Source organism: Empidonax traillii, unplaced genomic scaffold, assembly GCF_003031625.1.
Source record: "Empidonax traillii isolate 1590-97213 ecotype Southwest subspecies unplaced genomic scaffold, ASM303162v1 scaffold815:size503231, whole genome shotgun sequence".
Lineage (NCBI taxonomy): Eukaryota > Metazoa > Chordata > Aves > Passeriformes > Tyrannidae > Empidonax > Empidonax traillii.
Window position 1 is genome coordinate 289,123 of NW_020956008.1, and position 14,873 is coordinate 303,995.

The 14,873-nt window shown below is 42.8% G+C and overlaps 1 protein-coding gene across 1 annotated transcript in view; it reads left to right on the forward strand.

Moving 5' to 3' along the window:
- The first annotated feature begins 4,974 nt into the window (after positions 1 to 4,974).
- Positions 4,975 to 14,873, forward strand: part of ACTR3 (actin related protein 3) — a 30,133-nt gene continuing 20,234 nt past the window's right edge. The window contains exon 1 of the mRNA XM_027901794.1: positions 4,975 to 5,100. Coding sequence (XP_027757595.1) covers positions 5,057 to 5,100 — 44 coding nt within the window. The 5' untranslated portion in view covers positions 4,975 to 5,056. The remainder of the gene's footprint in view (positions 5,101 to 14,873) is intronic.

Genomic DNA, 14,873 nt, shown 5'->3' on the forward strand with positions numbered 1-14,873 from the left:
AATGATCCAGAATGAGCAGGATGCTGAAAAGCTTTCCACATAGCTTAGCAAGGGATTTGAAATGCTTTTGTCTAGGTAGTCACTTCATCAGGCTGAAGGACTTGTTAAATTTTAATACTTAGTATTGCCAGAGCTAGTAAATCATACCTGCACGGTGGGAAACTTTGGAGCTCCAAGATTTTGTGTAAAAATTGAGGAAAATTGTCTGCAAATTCCCTCCATCTGAAACAAATTGTTAGACTTGCCTCTGCGTTTACCTGTTCACTAATAGAAATACTTTCCTTCTGACTTTTATCCTCTCATTCCTTATTCATTTGTATTCGTCTGTCTGCACTCCCTTGTTTTGTGTTGAAGTTGTAAACTGCCTGGAGGCAGAGGGCAACAGAAGGAGGATGCTCTGCGATGGTAATCACTTCTGTTATCATGGATATGTAGGAAAGGGTCCCCTGCAAACCAACCCTGCTTATAAAAGCTGGACCTGATGCTATTGCTGAATGATGAGTCCTGTATGGGATTTCACAGAATCATTAAGGTTGGAAAAGACCTCTAAGATCACCCAGTTCAACTGTTAGTCCAGCACCACCGTGCTACCACTAAACCATGTCCACCAAGTGCCACACCCACCTGCCTTTTGAACACTTCCAGGAATGGTTCCAGATAAAGGCAATTCAGGGTTTTATTCACTCCCATTCCATTGGTAAAAATGAGAACGTACTCAGACACTGACTCTATACATTAAAAATTTGATTTCTGGTTCACCCTGAAATGGTGAAAAGCTTTGCATAAGTTTGGAACTGACTTTTGGCCAAATAAAGACGAAAGGATTCAGATAATTACGCCATGAAAACAGACTGTAGGCTACTAGTGCTCCTGTAGTGAAGAAATAAGTAATGGCTGGAAAACATTCCCATGCATGTAAGTTTTGAAATATACCAGTCAGCACTGCAATCCTGCTGGATCTAGCTGAACTTTAGCTTTATAAGCTCAATTTTGTAGTTTAAGCACAAGACTTCTATGCTAAAAATATCCACCAAGACAATCTAGATGCCAATGCACAAAACTAGAAAGGGTCTATACAGGAAGCAGTATTGAAATTTAGATTGATCTATTTGAATTTTGATGAGTAATATGTCAAACTTGTGTTTATGGTTCAACAATGTGAGATAATATTGCTTAAAGAGAAATCTTGCCCCTTTATTTTATTGGACTGGTGCCTGAGTCCACACCCACCTGAAGAACTGCATCTGGCAGGACTAATAAAACGAAACGTGAGCTCTCATGGCCAGGAGTTCAGCCTTTCAACTCCTTCCCTTGCAGAACTGTGATTGACTTGGCACCTTGATATTGAGAGAAATCCTATGCTTTTTAGTCCTCAAATGTAAATTCCACTGCAATTCAGTAAAACTAAAAGGACCAGCACTGCTGTTTTTCTTTGTGCAGACTAAGGAAGAAGAGAAACTGATAGCAAAAGATTGCAATGGAGTTGCTTAACAGAATTGTTTCACTTTCCATATGAACTGCAGTATTTTTTTTTCTGTTCAGTGTCCTACTGTTTCACAGAAAAACCTGTACTCACAAGGAGGAAAAAATAGATAGAGCCGTGGGATATTTTCTGCAGAGTGCATTACAGTAAGTGTTTTTGGTTGTGATTTAATGTTTTATAGTGAAATGATGCTTCTGTTAGCAAAAAGTCATCAGCATACTGATCATAGCCAATAGTTCTACTATCTGTCTTTTGGCTTTGCTGTTAAGGCTTAGCTAATCAGGAGCATTATTTGGAAATATTAGGTAATAAAGACCAGTCAGCTATGGGACACTAATGATTGCTCAGTTTAAATCTCACTGCAGCTGGGCAAACTACCTTGGTGGTGCTGATCCTCTCTGTGCTGGCCATACATGAACTGTGTAGCCAGGACAGGACCTGCCAACTCCATCCTTTCTGCCTGCCTCAGGTTTTTGGCCCTTGCCTCGTGCTCCTCCAGGGGGATACTTGAACTCTTGCAGCTGGAGCCCTAAGCTGGGCTCTCATTCCTCGACACCATCTGCCAGACACAGCAGTTGAACCTGCTGCATGTATAACCCTGACTACCAGGTAATAAAACCAAGAGGGAAGTGAAAAGTCCACGCTCTACTTTATATACTAACTGTATTTATTTTAGATAAATATCCACCTATACACAGAGACGTGTACATAAAAAAAGGGCTATTTGCACTTTGTCTGAAAAGCTTTTAGAGATATTCATCTTTAATATTCCAGCACAGCATAGCTCACAAGCTACACAATATCCGGCAGAAGTCCCTTTCATTATCTGTAAAATGCCTCACAATGTTCTACTCATAATTTGCTCTGACATTAAAATAAAAATGTTAATATTCTCAATGTCTCCTTTCCTTGCCTATGTTCCTCAGGAAGATCTGGCAGCCCACAGAAGCCAGATGGTGACTTGAACTTCCCAATCAAACTGCCTGGCTGCTCCTACAATAAGGGATGGTTTTGCTCCCTCCTATTTCATCCTGAAGGGCATGTATCGAGTCTTTCCTTTGCACTGGCACTGACTTGTCTATCCTTCGACTCAGGAGAAGAACCTATTTATTAGAGATAACTTAAACTAAGTGAGGAGAACCAATGCTTGAAGAAGGGAACGAGACCACTGTGAGGATACTTGGAGGGCTAGTGGCTCCCTAAGGGCACGGGGCCACCGCCAGCTACACAGGTCTGAGGTGGAGCCAGGATGTCAGTCTGCAGACAAGGACTGGGGCCAGTTAACCAGGGAGGCCCACAGGGATGAGCCAGCAAGCAAGCTTAGAACAGCATAGCTCAGAAAAAAATGAGGGCCCAGGGCTGAGCTTAAATGGGTTTACTCTTCTCTAACATAGGAACTGTGTGGTGGAGGATCCTGGTGAGGCTGATTAGAGCCATTAAGGTCCACTAGTGCCCACTGAACCCTGTCAATGGCAATTACTCCTTTTGATGGGCTATCAGATTTGTCCCCAGCATGACATCAGACTACGCCGTGAAGCTCACATTCTCACATTGCCAAGGCAGGAGCAGCAAAAAAAGGATTGAAAATACCCCAAAACACCAATATCAGAACCACTGAAACATTAAAATACTTTGAAAACAAACAAAAAATAACATATAGCTACAGTACACTATGGGGCAAGGACTGCTTCAGATGTGGTAGGCAGAGCACTCTGTCCTTCAAAGCCTAAAGGATTGTGGAAGGTGGAAAGAGAGAGAAAGAGAAGAGTACAGACTGTTTTTTGTCTATCTGAACACCAAACTCAACAGTGGATTGTCCCTTCCCCACTTTGGGACTGAAAATCCTTCAAAAGGTGTCTGGGGGCCTATGGTTAAACCCAAGAAGTGTTGGACAGCACTGATCCCATCAGTGCATTTGCTGGGATGGCTGATGGTTGCAGGGCCATGCCGGTTTGCTCCAGTTATGTGGGAGCATGGCACAGAGACAGCAGCACTAACGCATATTGGTGGACAGCAGAGCAGGCTGGTGGGAATCTGGGGAAAACTGCTTGCTTAGTGGGACTGGCAGTGCTCCAGACCACCCTGCCTCAGACTGCAGGATTTGAAAGGATGGGGAGTGGGTATTTGGCACTTCTGTAGAGGCTTATGGATGAAAGGGCTCGAGAGAGGCTGGGCTGGGTATTTGGTCCCTTCCCCAGCAGGTGTTTCATTTCCCAGCCCAGCTCCTGTTCAGCCAGTCTCCATGAGGAGCCCAGCCCCCTACACTGGCCGCTCGGTGACACTGATTCTGCAGAGGGTTTTCAGTCCTGCAGCAGCAGGACCTGCAGGAATCCATTCCCTGGTCATATTCAGCCCCCTCCTCACAACACACAGCCCCTCACACTGTATCCCCTCAGGTTTTCAGAGAAGGGCAATGAAGCTGTTGAAGAGTTTGGAGCACAAGTCCTGTGAGGAGCGGCTGTGGGAGCTGGGGTTGTTTAGTCTGGAGAAGAGGCTCAGGGGTGACCTTATCACTCTCTACAGCTACCTGAAAGGAGCGTGTGGCCAGATGGGGGTTGGGCTCTTCTCCCAAGCAACTAGTGACAGGATAAGAGGACACAGTGTTAAAATGGGCCAGAGGAGGTTTAGATTGGACATTTTGCAGAAATTCTTCTCAGAAATGGTGATTTAACATTGGAACACTATGACCAGTTCCGGGCTCCTCGGTAAGAGAAAGACAAGGAGATACTGGAGATGGTCAGATGGAGGGCCACAAAGACGATGATGGGTCTACAGCACCTCTCTTATGAGAGCCTGCAGAAGCTGGGTCTGTCTAGAGAAGATTGAGAGGGGATCTCATAAATGTGTATAAGTATCTCAAAGGTGGGTGCCAATGGTTCCAGACTCTTTTCAGTGGCGCCCAGCAACAGGACAAGGAGCAATGGCCATAAACTAAAACACAGGAAGTTTAACCTCAACATGAGGAAAAACTCCTTTACTTTGAGGGTGGCAGAGCCCTGGAACAGCTGCCTGGGGGGTCGTGGAGTCTCCCTCTCTGGAGACATTCCAAACCCACCCGGATGTGTTCCTGTGCCACCAGCCCCAGGTGACCTTTCCTTAGCGAGGTGGGGGGTTGGACTGTGTGATCTGCAGAGGTCCCTTCCAACCCTGACAATTCTGTAATCGGAACGGGCTGCCCAGGGACGCGGTGCAGTATCAGCAAAGACCGTGCGTGGCACTCAGCGCCACGGCGGTGTTCGGCCACGGGTCTGACCCGGTGACCCCCCCCAGCGATCTTCCCCAGACCCAGCTGGCTCCGTAACATTTCGTGATTCAGCACTTAATCCCCGCTCCCGCCCGGCCCGAGGGCCCTCCCTGCCGCCCGCTCCGCCCCGGCGGGGCGCGGCCGCGCCACCGCGCGTCACGGCGGGCGGGCCGGGTCAGCCATCTTGGGCTGGCCGGGCGAGCAGCGGGCGGGGGCGGAGGCAGCGCCCGCCCTGCGGAAGTCCCTCGGTGCCGCCGAGCGCTGCCCGCCGAGCCCCGCCGGAGCGCCAGGGCCGCCCGCCGTCCCCAGCACCGCCGCTACCGACCAGCATGGCAGGGCGGCTCCCGGCCTGCGTGGTGGATTGCGGCACGGGGTGAGCCGCGGCCGCTGACAGCTCGGGGCCGCCCGGGGCGGGGCCGGGCGGGTTCCGCCGCTGCTGCTGCAGATGGCGGCGGGGGTCGCGCTGCCGGGCCGGGGAACCGACCGCGCCTGGGGCCGGTGGCGGGGGGGGGGTGCTGAGCCGGGGCGGGTCAGGGTGGGCTGGGCTGGGCCGGGCCGGGCCGAGGGGAGCATCCATCTCCTTCCCTTCCCCGCCCTTCGCTCTCCTCCCCAGCAGGAGCGGTGTCCCTTCCCTCGGCTCTCCCAGGCCGCTCGGAGGCTCTCGGAGCTTCCCCCTTCGGTCATCGGCCGAGGTTTGGGGTCCCTGTGCGGCTGCTGGGGTCGGGGGTGGCCACCAGGGACAAGGCTCCGGCGGTGCCCCGGGATGCGCTGGCTCAGGGGAGCGGCTGCTCTGCCTGGCGCCGTCTTGGGGGGGCTTTTTGTGTATTTATTTATTTATTTTACTTTAACGTGCGGATAATGTCATTTATTCTGTGATACTTCTCTCTCTCTCTGTGGAAGGGAAAAAAAATCCCCTCCCCCTCCCATCGAGCAGGCGCAGAGGAACTTCCTTAGTTTTGTCAAAGCCTCTTCCTGCTTTCGGGCTTTTATACCTTATAAGGCAGTTTTGAGTGTCAAACCTGAACCAAATCCGCTTTGGAAACGCTTCTTTTCGTTCAGCAGCTGCCAGGCTGTGCAGAGAACGCGGTGCCACTGGTATACAGCGTAAGGAGGGATTCGGGAGGAGGCCCCCGGGATTCGGGCTCCCTTCTCCCGGAGGTTCGGGCCGGAGGTGTCTGCAGGGAGCCGACCTGGGCGGGTTCCGCGGTCCCGCTTCCAGGAGCGCACTCGGGAAGCGAAAACCGCGCCGTGACCTCCCGCCCGCCGTGCGATTTTTGAAGAGGAAATGTAACATTTAGGCATCACGCATTAGTCTTTCGTTGGAAAGGAAAGCACTGCTGTGTTTTGAAGGCTGTTTAGCTACCACAGATGGCATGCTGCTTCTTTAACTAATTTTTTGTTTTGTTTCACTTCTCATCCGTCTTGCCAGAAATAAAGAATTTCCTGTGACTGCGCTGTAGTGTAGGTACAGGTATTTATGATACTTATTTGAAAGGGAGTGTTCTTCTGAAACTTGTTTTTGAAGGCACGTGGTTATCTTCCCCTCAAGGGAATCTGTTTGGTGTAGGACATTATTAAATTAATCTTTAAGAAGAGCAGGTACACACATATGTCTGTCTCTACTGTGTGTGTGTGTCTAATAGTTGTATGAAGTTGTACCTGTAGTTAAAGATCAACTAAAACCTTGAATTTTGTAGTTTACACAGCGGGAATGAGAGTGTGTAGCTGAGTGTAGTGGAGGTATATGTGAGTATAAGGTGTATATTGCTGCTTATCTTTCAAAGCAAAAGCTCTGTAACACTCTCCACCACATGCCACCAGAGGCTTTTTCCCATCGCACACGCTTGTGTATTGCAGGTAGTCCCATTAAAGTCAGTAATCATGTCTGTATAGATTTGCAAAGTACAGGTTGTGACCACTGAAGTAGAAATCCACTGAAAGCTTTCAGTGATGCCCTGCAGGAGCAGCATGCAAGCATAGAGCTGTGTAAGAAATGTCTTTGTCTTCATGTCAGAGGTGTACCGAGGGACATGTGTGTTAAAACAAATGATCCTGGGAAAGATCTGTGTGTGAGTACACTATTAATCGATTTCAGTGCACAGGGCATACTATAATCTTCTTGAAGATGATGCTGACCAAGTCTTGCTCCTGTTCCCTCCAAGTCTTCACAAAATGCTCTAAGATACTGTTTTGCTGTGCACCAATATTCTGTATTTTTTAACACAGCCCAACTTGTTCTGATCTTTAGGCCTTTCATTTCAGGTGCATTTCCTAGTCCAAGGTTGTTCATCCTTGAAGTTCTGCTTCAGTACAGTGGGGACAAAGATTTGTAGCACTGGAATCATTACAGAGTGTTGGACTGGTTTGAATTCATTGAATTCAGTAGACAGAGGTATAAAGTGGTGAATTTACAAAGGAAAGATCTAATGGTCAAGATAAAGAGGGAACAGGTGGGTAGTAGTGCAATGGGATGCAATAGCATAATCATACTCTTAGCTTTTATTTTTTTAATTGTTGCAGCCCTCCCTGTCCATCTCATTTTGTGTGTATAAGTGAGAGTGAGAACACGATGCATAAATTACGTCAGCCCAGTGCTCAGTGCAGATCAGTTGAGGTCTCACCCAGGGTACTGTCCTGTCTGTCACAATGAAAGAAAGCAGACAAATGAAAGATAGCCCCTGAAAACAGGAAAAGATGTTATGAAAATGCAACCAAAGCAGAAAGGGTGAAAGGAACCGCCCTGTTTAGAACAAGTAAGGTGTTAAATGTTCACTGGGTTTCCAATAAGTAGGCTTTTTTTTTTTTTTTTTTTTTTAGAGGGGGAGGTTGATAATTAATTTACAATTCAAGGAGAACTTACTCAGCAAAAGGGCAGATGTAGAAGAGATATTAAGGGTGTCTTCCTGACTTGTGTCTGTTGATCTTAGTTTTGGGGTTTTTATGTGTAGGTGCATTTTTGCCACCTAAGACAGAGGCATGAGAAAGGTGACAGAGTTGTGCTTTTCAGCATCAACCTGCCCAGATTATACAAGTGATAAGAACCTCTTTCAAAGCGTTAAGAGACCAAAAGACATTGGGGAAATCATGTGATCCCTGTCACTTGTTTTAACAGATCAGTCAAACTTTTAAGGAGACATATGTGTCATACAGCTGGAGGTGGGAAATGGGTGAAGTCAGGGACATGGCAATCAGATTATGGGTGCAGCAAAAATTCTTCCAGTGTTACATTTGTTACCTTGAAATTTGCATTCTTTGCTTAAGCAAACTTGATACCTAGAAAATAAGGTAATTGATACCTAGTAAGAGCAGGTAAATACTTAATTGTGGTTTTTAAAAGCTGCTTGTCTCATGCAGTGTCCTCTTAATTGTACAATAAATTTATAGATGTGAAATTAAAAATCTGAAAAGCCCAGTTAGTTTATCATAACTGTTAGAACCAGTATTATTTCTTTCTATAATCAATAGCCTTCTTTGACTTAAATAAACATAGTATAGTTTTGTTGAGTAGTCTGTAGAACAACGTTGTGGACCTTATTGTCAGGAAGTATTTGTCCATGTTAATACTGAATTTGACTTCACTTGGCTGCTGATAGTGCCTTTCTTTCCCTTTGCACAAAAGATGGGCAACCTGTCCATGAGCAATGAGCTGTGAAGCAATGCCTGTGTGCTGTTCTCTTCATATCCTTCTAACAGTCGTAGATTTTTAATGATTTTCTCTAAGTTAGTAGGTGTGCTGTTCATGAGACTTACTTCATATTGTGGTGTATCTAAGGATTGCGTGTGTTTTAAAATAAAAAATACAAAATAGGAAAATAAAATGGAGTTATTTCCATGAAGTATATGAGCAACATACCAAAGAAGGAAAAAGGTTCTTACTCATTTTTTAATCACAGTAGGCTGCAGTCTTTTGCTCTGTGCCTTTTGGGTATTTGAATAGTTCTTGCTGCCTGTTGTACAGGCAAACACAGCACTGCCTGCAAGTCATGATTAAAAGCTCTTCCTACGCCACTTTAGAATTTAGCTTGATTAGGTTGACAAGTAGATTTTAACTGTGTCTTTCTGTGTGAATGCACTTTTTTCCTTCAGTATAACTTGTATAACACTGAATTAGCTCTTTCGCGATGACAGATAATTGCAAGTGTTCAAATTAATGGCTCTTCAGCTGAGCTGAAGTACGTGGCTGTGTAACTACTGCAGTTCCAAAATGAGAACTTAATTTTAGCAGTAAAAGGGATATAAAGAAAATTACTCATATTTTCTATACCTGAACTTCCCATTTTCTCTAGGCTTGTGTGCAGTTTTTCTGTGGCTGTCAGAGGGATCCATTCGATACTTGAGTGTCATTGGTGACCAGCTTCTTCAATGTACCCAGGAGTCTTTTGTTGGGAGGGTAATTTATGGTGGTTATTCTTTTCTTGAGTAAGTTGGTTATGTGATTGTATGGAAAAAAACCCAACCTGTTGTCATGGATCTTGCTTTCTTCTGCCTCCCCTCATATGCCAGCCTAGGGTCCTGTTTTCACTTCCTATACACAGGTCACAGAAATGGGTGAGGTTTTTTAACTTCTTCTTTCTGGAATACTAGGGAACAATTACAGGTTTTGGGGTTGAATGGAAAGAGATTTCCTGTTCTTGATAGGAGCACAAGATTCCCTTGACACCTCATGGCAGTCTGGGTTCCCTCTGAGCTGGGAGCCAGAAAAATTAAGGCTTCTCAGGATTTCCAGGATTTCTTGATATAACATTGCAAGCTGTTCATTGGAATGAGTCACAAATATCTGAGAGTTTCTTGGCTGTTCAGTCTCTATAACTGGTTTTGCTGTGAATGAAGGAAGGATTAACTTTTGTGCCCGTGGAAACTCAGAGAAGTGGAGGCTGGGTGGTGCTCAGGTGGAGTGCAGTGGAGTGAGCTTTGCTTTGGGGCATTTCCCTACAGACCAACTGCTCTAGTTAATCTGCATGCAGCACTTCTGTAGGCTCATGCTCTTGAGTACAGCAAAGCATTTATGGGTTGAGTGTCTTCTGATATGAGAGGTTATGACAGGATTATGTCTTCCTGTTGCTTGTCTGGGTTTCTGCCTGATAGTGCAAATGAGAACAAGACCCATGAAAGGCAATAATCCTCAATAGACAGCAAATATCTGTGAGAGGTGCAATCCAGTGCTATAAAAGCAGGGTGGGGGAAGTTACAGCCTTTATTTTTTGTGCTTTACAACTTTTTTAGTATCTTACACTGGACTTTGAAATTATTTTTCTTTCCTAATGTTCCAGACATGGGTTATTTCCACAGGTTTTTTCAAAGCATAACTTCTGTTTGGTATAAAAATTTCAACACTGCTATTTTTTGCAGTTAAACTGGGTATCTTGTCATGACCTTCTGTGAGTTCCAGTCTTCATGAAAACGTTCTTTTTTGGGATGAATTTTCTGTGTGTTGTGTCATCCCAGAAGTAATTTTTCAACATGGAAAGCATGGACAAAATATTTCCTTAATGGATATGGAAAAAATACTCTTCCAGAGTTTTAAGGGTATCTTTTGCTTGCCAGTGACTGGAGTGGTTAGGGAGGGAGGGGAAAATGCCTCATCCTTAAAGTGGAAAAAGGATCTGTGCTAGATTGAGTTGTGGTTTAAAAAAAAAAATTGCAAAGAGATTCTAAAGACTGATGATGACTTGTGGTGTTCTCTTAAATGATTCTAATAGATCACAGTTCATGTTGCAACACTCAGTGCTCAGAGTATGCAACATAATTAGGAATGATAGGAATTCAGTTAGGAATATATACATATATATTCCTATACACACATATAGTTTGGTTTTTGTGATTCTATCACAGGAATCACTTTATATCTTATTTAAGTGCATTTCAGAAGCCATTCAAGATCCATGACACCTTTCAGTCCTTCTGTTTCTGCTTTGCTTTTCCTGTGTCCCACTTGTACTCGATACAGAGTAAGTGGGTGGTGGCATTTCAGGGTAGAGCACAAGCCCACTTGCATCCATGGGCTGGATCTGTAAAGTTAATAGCAAATGAACCTCTCCTGTGTGCTCCAGAGCTCCTGGCTGGGGGGAAGGTTTGAGGAAGGGCAGGGTTGTAAGTGTGCCTGGGACAGGGCGGGTTCCCTTCTTGTTCCTTCGTGTGTTTAGTACCTGGCTTGGACTTTCTACCCAGAAAATATGTTGATTGCATGAATCCTGTGGGCATTTACTTGTCTAAATTAGTTGAAAACATAGTGTTTAGCAGCTCAGAAATACTGCACAAGTTCCCCAGTAGTAATCCATACTCTGTATTATTTCATAGGCACAAATAAGAAACTTTGCAGTTGGTCATTTAGTTCGTGCAATTGAAGAGTTTCAACATAGTGTTTCAACATTTAGTTTCATCATTGCAGACTTTCTTTGGGAAATGCTAATAGGCTTTGACAATTTCAAACAAACTTCTTTTTAAAAACTTTAATGAGTGTTTGTCCAAAGTTAAAAGGCTTTAAGGAGACAATGTTAAGTTCAAAGGTGAAATAAGTAAAGATATGCTTCAGTTTGTCCCCAAGGAAATTCCAAGTTCTTTTGTGTTCTGTGTAGGAAAAAGAATCTCTATTGCTATAATTTTTAATTTTTGGTTTTGGTCACTGAACTAAAATATATCTAGGTGTGCCAGTCTTAACAAAAATCATCTTTGGGTAGATGCTTAAAAAACTAATTGGATTGCAAACTTGTTAGTGCCCATAGCAGGATTACTTTAGGCATCAAGATGAAGCATCATTCCTTTCCAAGCACAAGTGATGCATTGCTGGGGTTTTGTTTATTCAGTTACTGAGGAGGTTATATCCAAATTTGAAAAAGTCATGGCTTTATCAACACTGACTTAATGTAGAGTATAATATGATTGAATTTTTTTTCTTTTTGTTCTGCTCATGAGTTTGCATTTTTAAGACTAGATGGAAAAACTCTAGATAAATGTACGTTTTTTTTATTTTTCCTGGGGTTTCCTTTTTCTCTTTGTTATTCTCTTGTGGTCATTGCAAATGTTTGCAGCTGTGCACAGGATGTGTTTTGGCATGCTCAGTCTGTGGCGAGCAAGATGCAGACAGGAGGTTGTCTGTTGATACTTTATTTTGATTGTACCCTGCTATCAGTGAATGAATCCAAATTTTAATTCTTTACTCGGTGCAGTATCTCTTATCCAGTTTTTCAGTATTAGTATTTTGTTGTGACTTGCCTTAGGTGTAGCACGCTGTTTATCATCTGCAAGAGCTTTCACAATAGGACTGCTTGCATATTTACAGTCAGACTTCAGAATCTCTGTGATCCTGTTAAACGAGACCTGCTTTTTATATTAAACGAGATCCAGTGGTGTGGTTTTGTCCACAGCTTAGTGGGGCATTTTTTTCCTACGAGCCAACTGTTTCTAATCGGAAGCTGCCTTTTATTAGAAGCGTGGTGTAACATGATAAATATGTAATCTGGTGGTTTAGTGCAGGCCTGTTCTTGATAGAAAACATTTGCTCACCTACTGGAATGCTGAAGTGGTAACTGGTGTCCAGAGAAGATTGTCCCAATACACTTCCAGTGTCCTGCAGGGCTTGCTGGGTGCTCCTGCTCTCCAGTCCCTGCTCTCCCAGTCCAGTTGGTTTCATCTTACCCTCTGCTCAGATTGGGGTGATAGCAGTGACTGCTGGTTCAAAGCTGGAGCTCTCAAGTGCTGAAACTGTACAAATAGCAGACACAAAAGCTCAACTCTTTTTTTTTTTTTTTTTTTTTTTTAGTGTGGAGTAACTTAAAAGGTTTAGCCACTGTATTGCATTTGCTTGGGAAAACTCCCAAGTCAGATTTATATCAGCTAAAGATCTTTCTGCATCATAACTTAGATTTTGTCCTCTAATTTCTAAGTGCAAAATTTTGCTTACTTGCAAGTTATGTATTTGTCCATTCAATTGATCCCTTCTTGATTGATCCGTTGAAAAGGATGTATAAATAATTTATTCTCTTGGGTTTTTTTCTTCCTGATAAATGTCTATGCAATGTAGTTGTAAGGGACCCACAAGGATCATCGAGTCCAACTCCTTATGTTCAGCTTATTTTGAGTAAATAATTAGTCATGTAAGACTTCCAGACTTCTGGGACATTCTTTCCTCATTATTTGGAAATATTGCATGGAGTAGGCAGGCTGGGCAAAAGGCTCAGAAAACTTGCAAAAAATTACATATAAATTAATTAAAAAGCCTCCCCGTCTAGGTGAGTGTTGTGTGGCTGTGGTGTAACACAGAGGCACTGTTAAAACACGTGTTGAAATGAGTTAGTCTAGAAGTCTCAAAGGAAGCAGTAAGTAGAAAGAGAGCATTCTGCTTTTGCCAACACAAACTACTCTACTCTCATTATACCAAGATAATATCCAAAGCAGTTTGCTCTTCTTACTTTGAAGAGAATGTAGTTGAAGAAAAGCTGACGTTTTCTGTGTTAGCATGTGCCAGCTTTAAGTACTAGAAAGGGGATTTAGAAACATAAATAAAATTGACAGAGACTACAAGCATCAGAATGTCAGAACTTGGATTTTGTCTGTTGACAACAGTTAAATATGGGCTGGTTTCAAGGCTCCATCATAAGCCAGGGTCTTTTGGTAATAAATACATCTTATCTTCCTGTTTACTTTTAGAAGAGAACTTCCCTAGTACTGTTTTTTTTTTTTTTTTTTTTTTTTTTTTTTTTTTTTTTTTTTTTTTTTTTTTTTTTTTTTTTTTTTTTTTTTTTTTTTTTTTTTTTTTTTTTTTTTTTTTTTTTTTTTTTTTTTTTTTTTTTTTTTTTTTTTTTTTGAGTTGTGATGCAAGTAAACATAGAGCAAATTAGAAATTTTTTTTTTTTTTTTTCTTATAATCCATCCAAATGTTAGTAAAACCAGAAGCAGCACAATCCAGTAGCTTCCTCTGTTCTCCAGACTGGAATAAAAACTGTCACCTGGAGCCTCTTATGTTTCATGTGAATTTGTTCTGAATGCTGTGTAGCACAGGCTGCCTTTGCCTCATGTTGCTCTTGGGTTTGCATGTGGAGGGCTCTGGTCTGGCTGTGTGTGGCTGTGAATTTGTGGTTTTCAGTAGCCTCTTCAGCTGGATTTTGCTAGCAAGCATTACAGTCGTGTCTGGGCTTTGAGTTGTGATGTAGCTGCTGATAAAAAGCAGCACAGGATAAATTCCTATATAAAAATCTAGATACTTGTAAAGATAAGTTAGCCTTTTTTAAAGGCATGGGTTTTTGTATTTAGGAAATAAATGTGTGTTAGAAGCGCTTCCCTTTCAAGCTGATTTTGAGCTCATTTTCTAAATTACACACACTTTCAGTCTGCTTATGGTTTGTTTTACAGTGACAGTTTAGATGTGTGGCAAAGAAGTATTTGCCAAGGTGACAGGTCTTGCTCAAGTGGACTCATATTTTTCAGGGGAAATATTGTAAAATAATAGTTTCAGACATGCAGTAATGCAGTTAATTCCCAGGCCAAGGTTGTAGAATGCCAGATTTGTAACATCTCTGCTGTCCAGGTGGGGTCCTCTATGTTGTCATACTGTACTGGCTTTTACCATCCCTTCATGTGTGTCAGCTACAGTTAAACAAGATTCTTCATCTGAGAGCACTTCTAATCTTGTGTGCTTTTTCCATTTAGAGAACTATTTCTCTGGTTTTCACTACTGATTACTTAAAACACTTGTTGATCAAAAATATTTTAAAATTTGACAGAAGCAGTTATTTAAAAATGCAAATGAGTAATATGTAGTATATATTAGGTAAAGATATAAAATATGAAAAGCATGACTCATTTCAAAGTCTTTCGCTGTCTTGTGTTTTATCAAGGACATTTGAAAAGAGTAAACTAATTTATTAATACAAGTCCCATTTTCCTAATATAATCCATTCTTCAGGGACTTCTGATCTGCTGCTGCTTAACCAATTTACCCCTGATACTAAAGCTGGGACCTTTTTTTAAAGGGGCAAGGTGGCTTTCCTCTTTCACTGTAACATTCTCATTATTTCTGTTTGCAGGGATTTGAAAAGCAAATGCATCCTAGGCTTTTCAGTCTCACCTGGTGTACAAGAAGGGTGATAGAGGAAAGGCAATAAATATAAAAAATATATTAAAAAAAAAAGGCTTTTCAGTCACATGAGG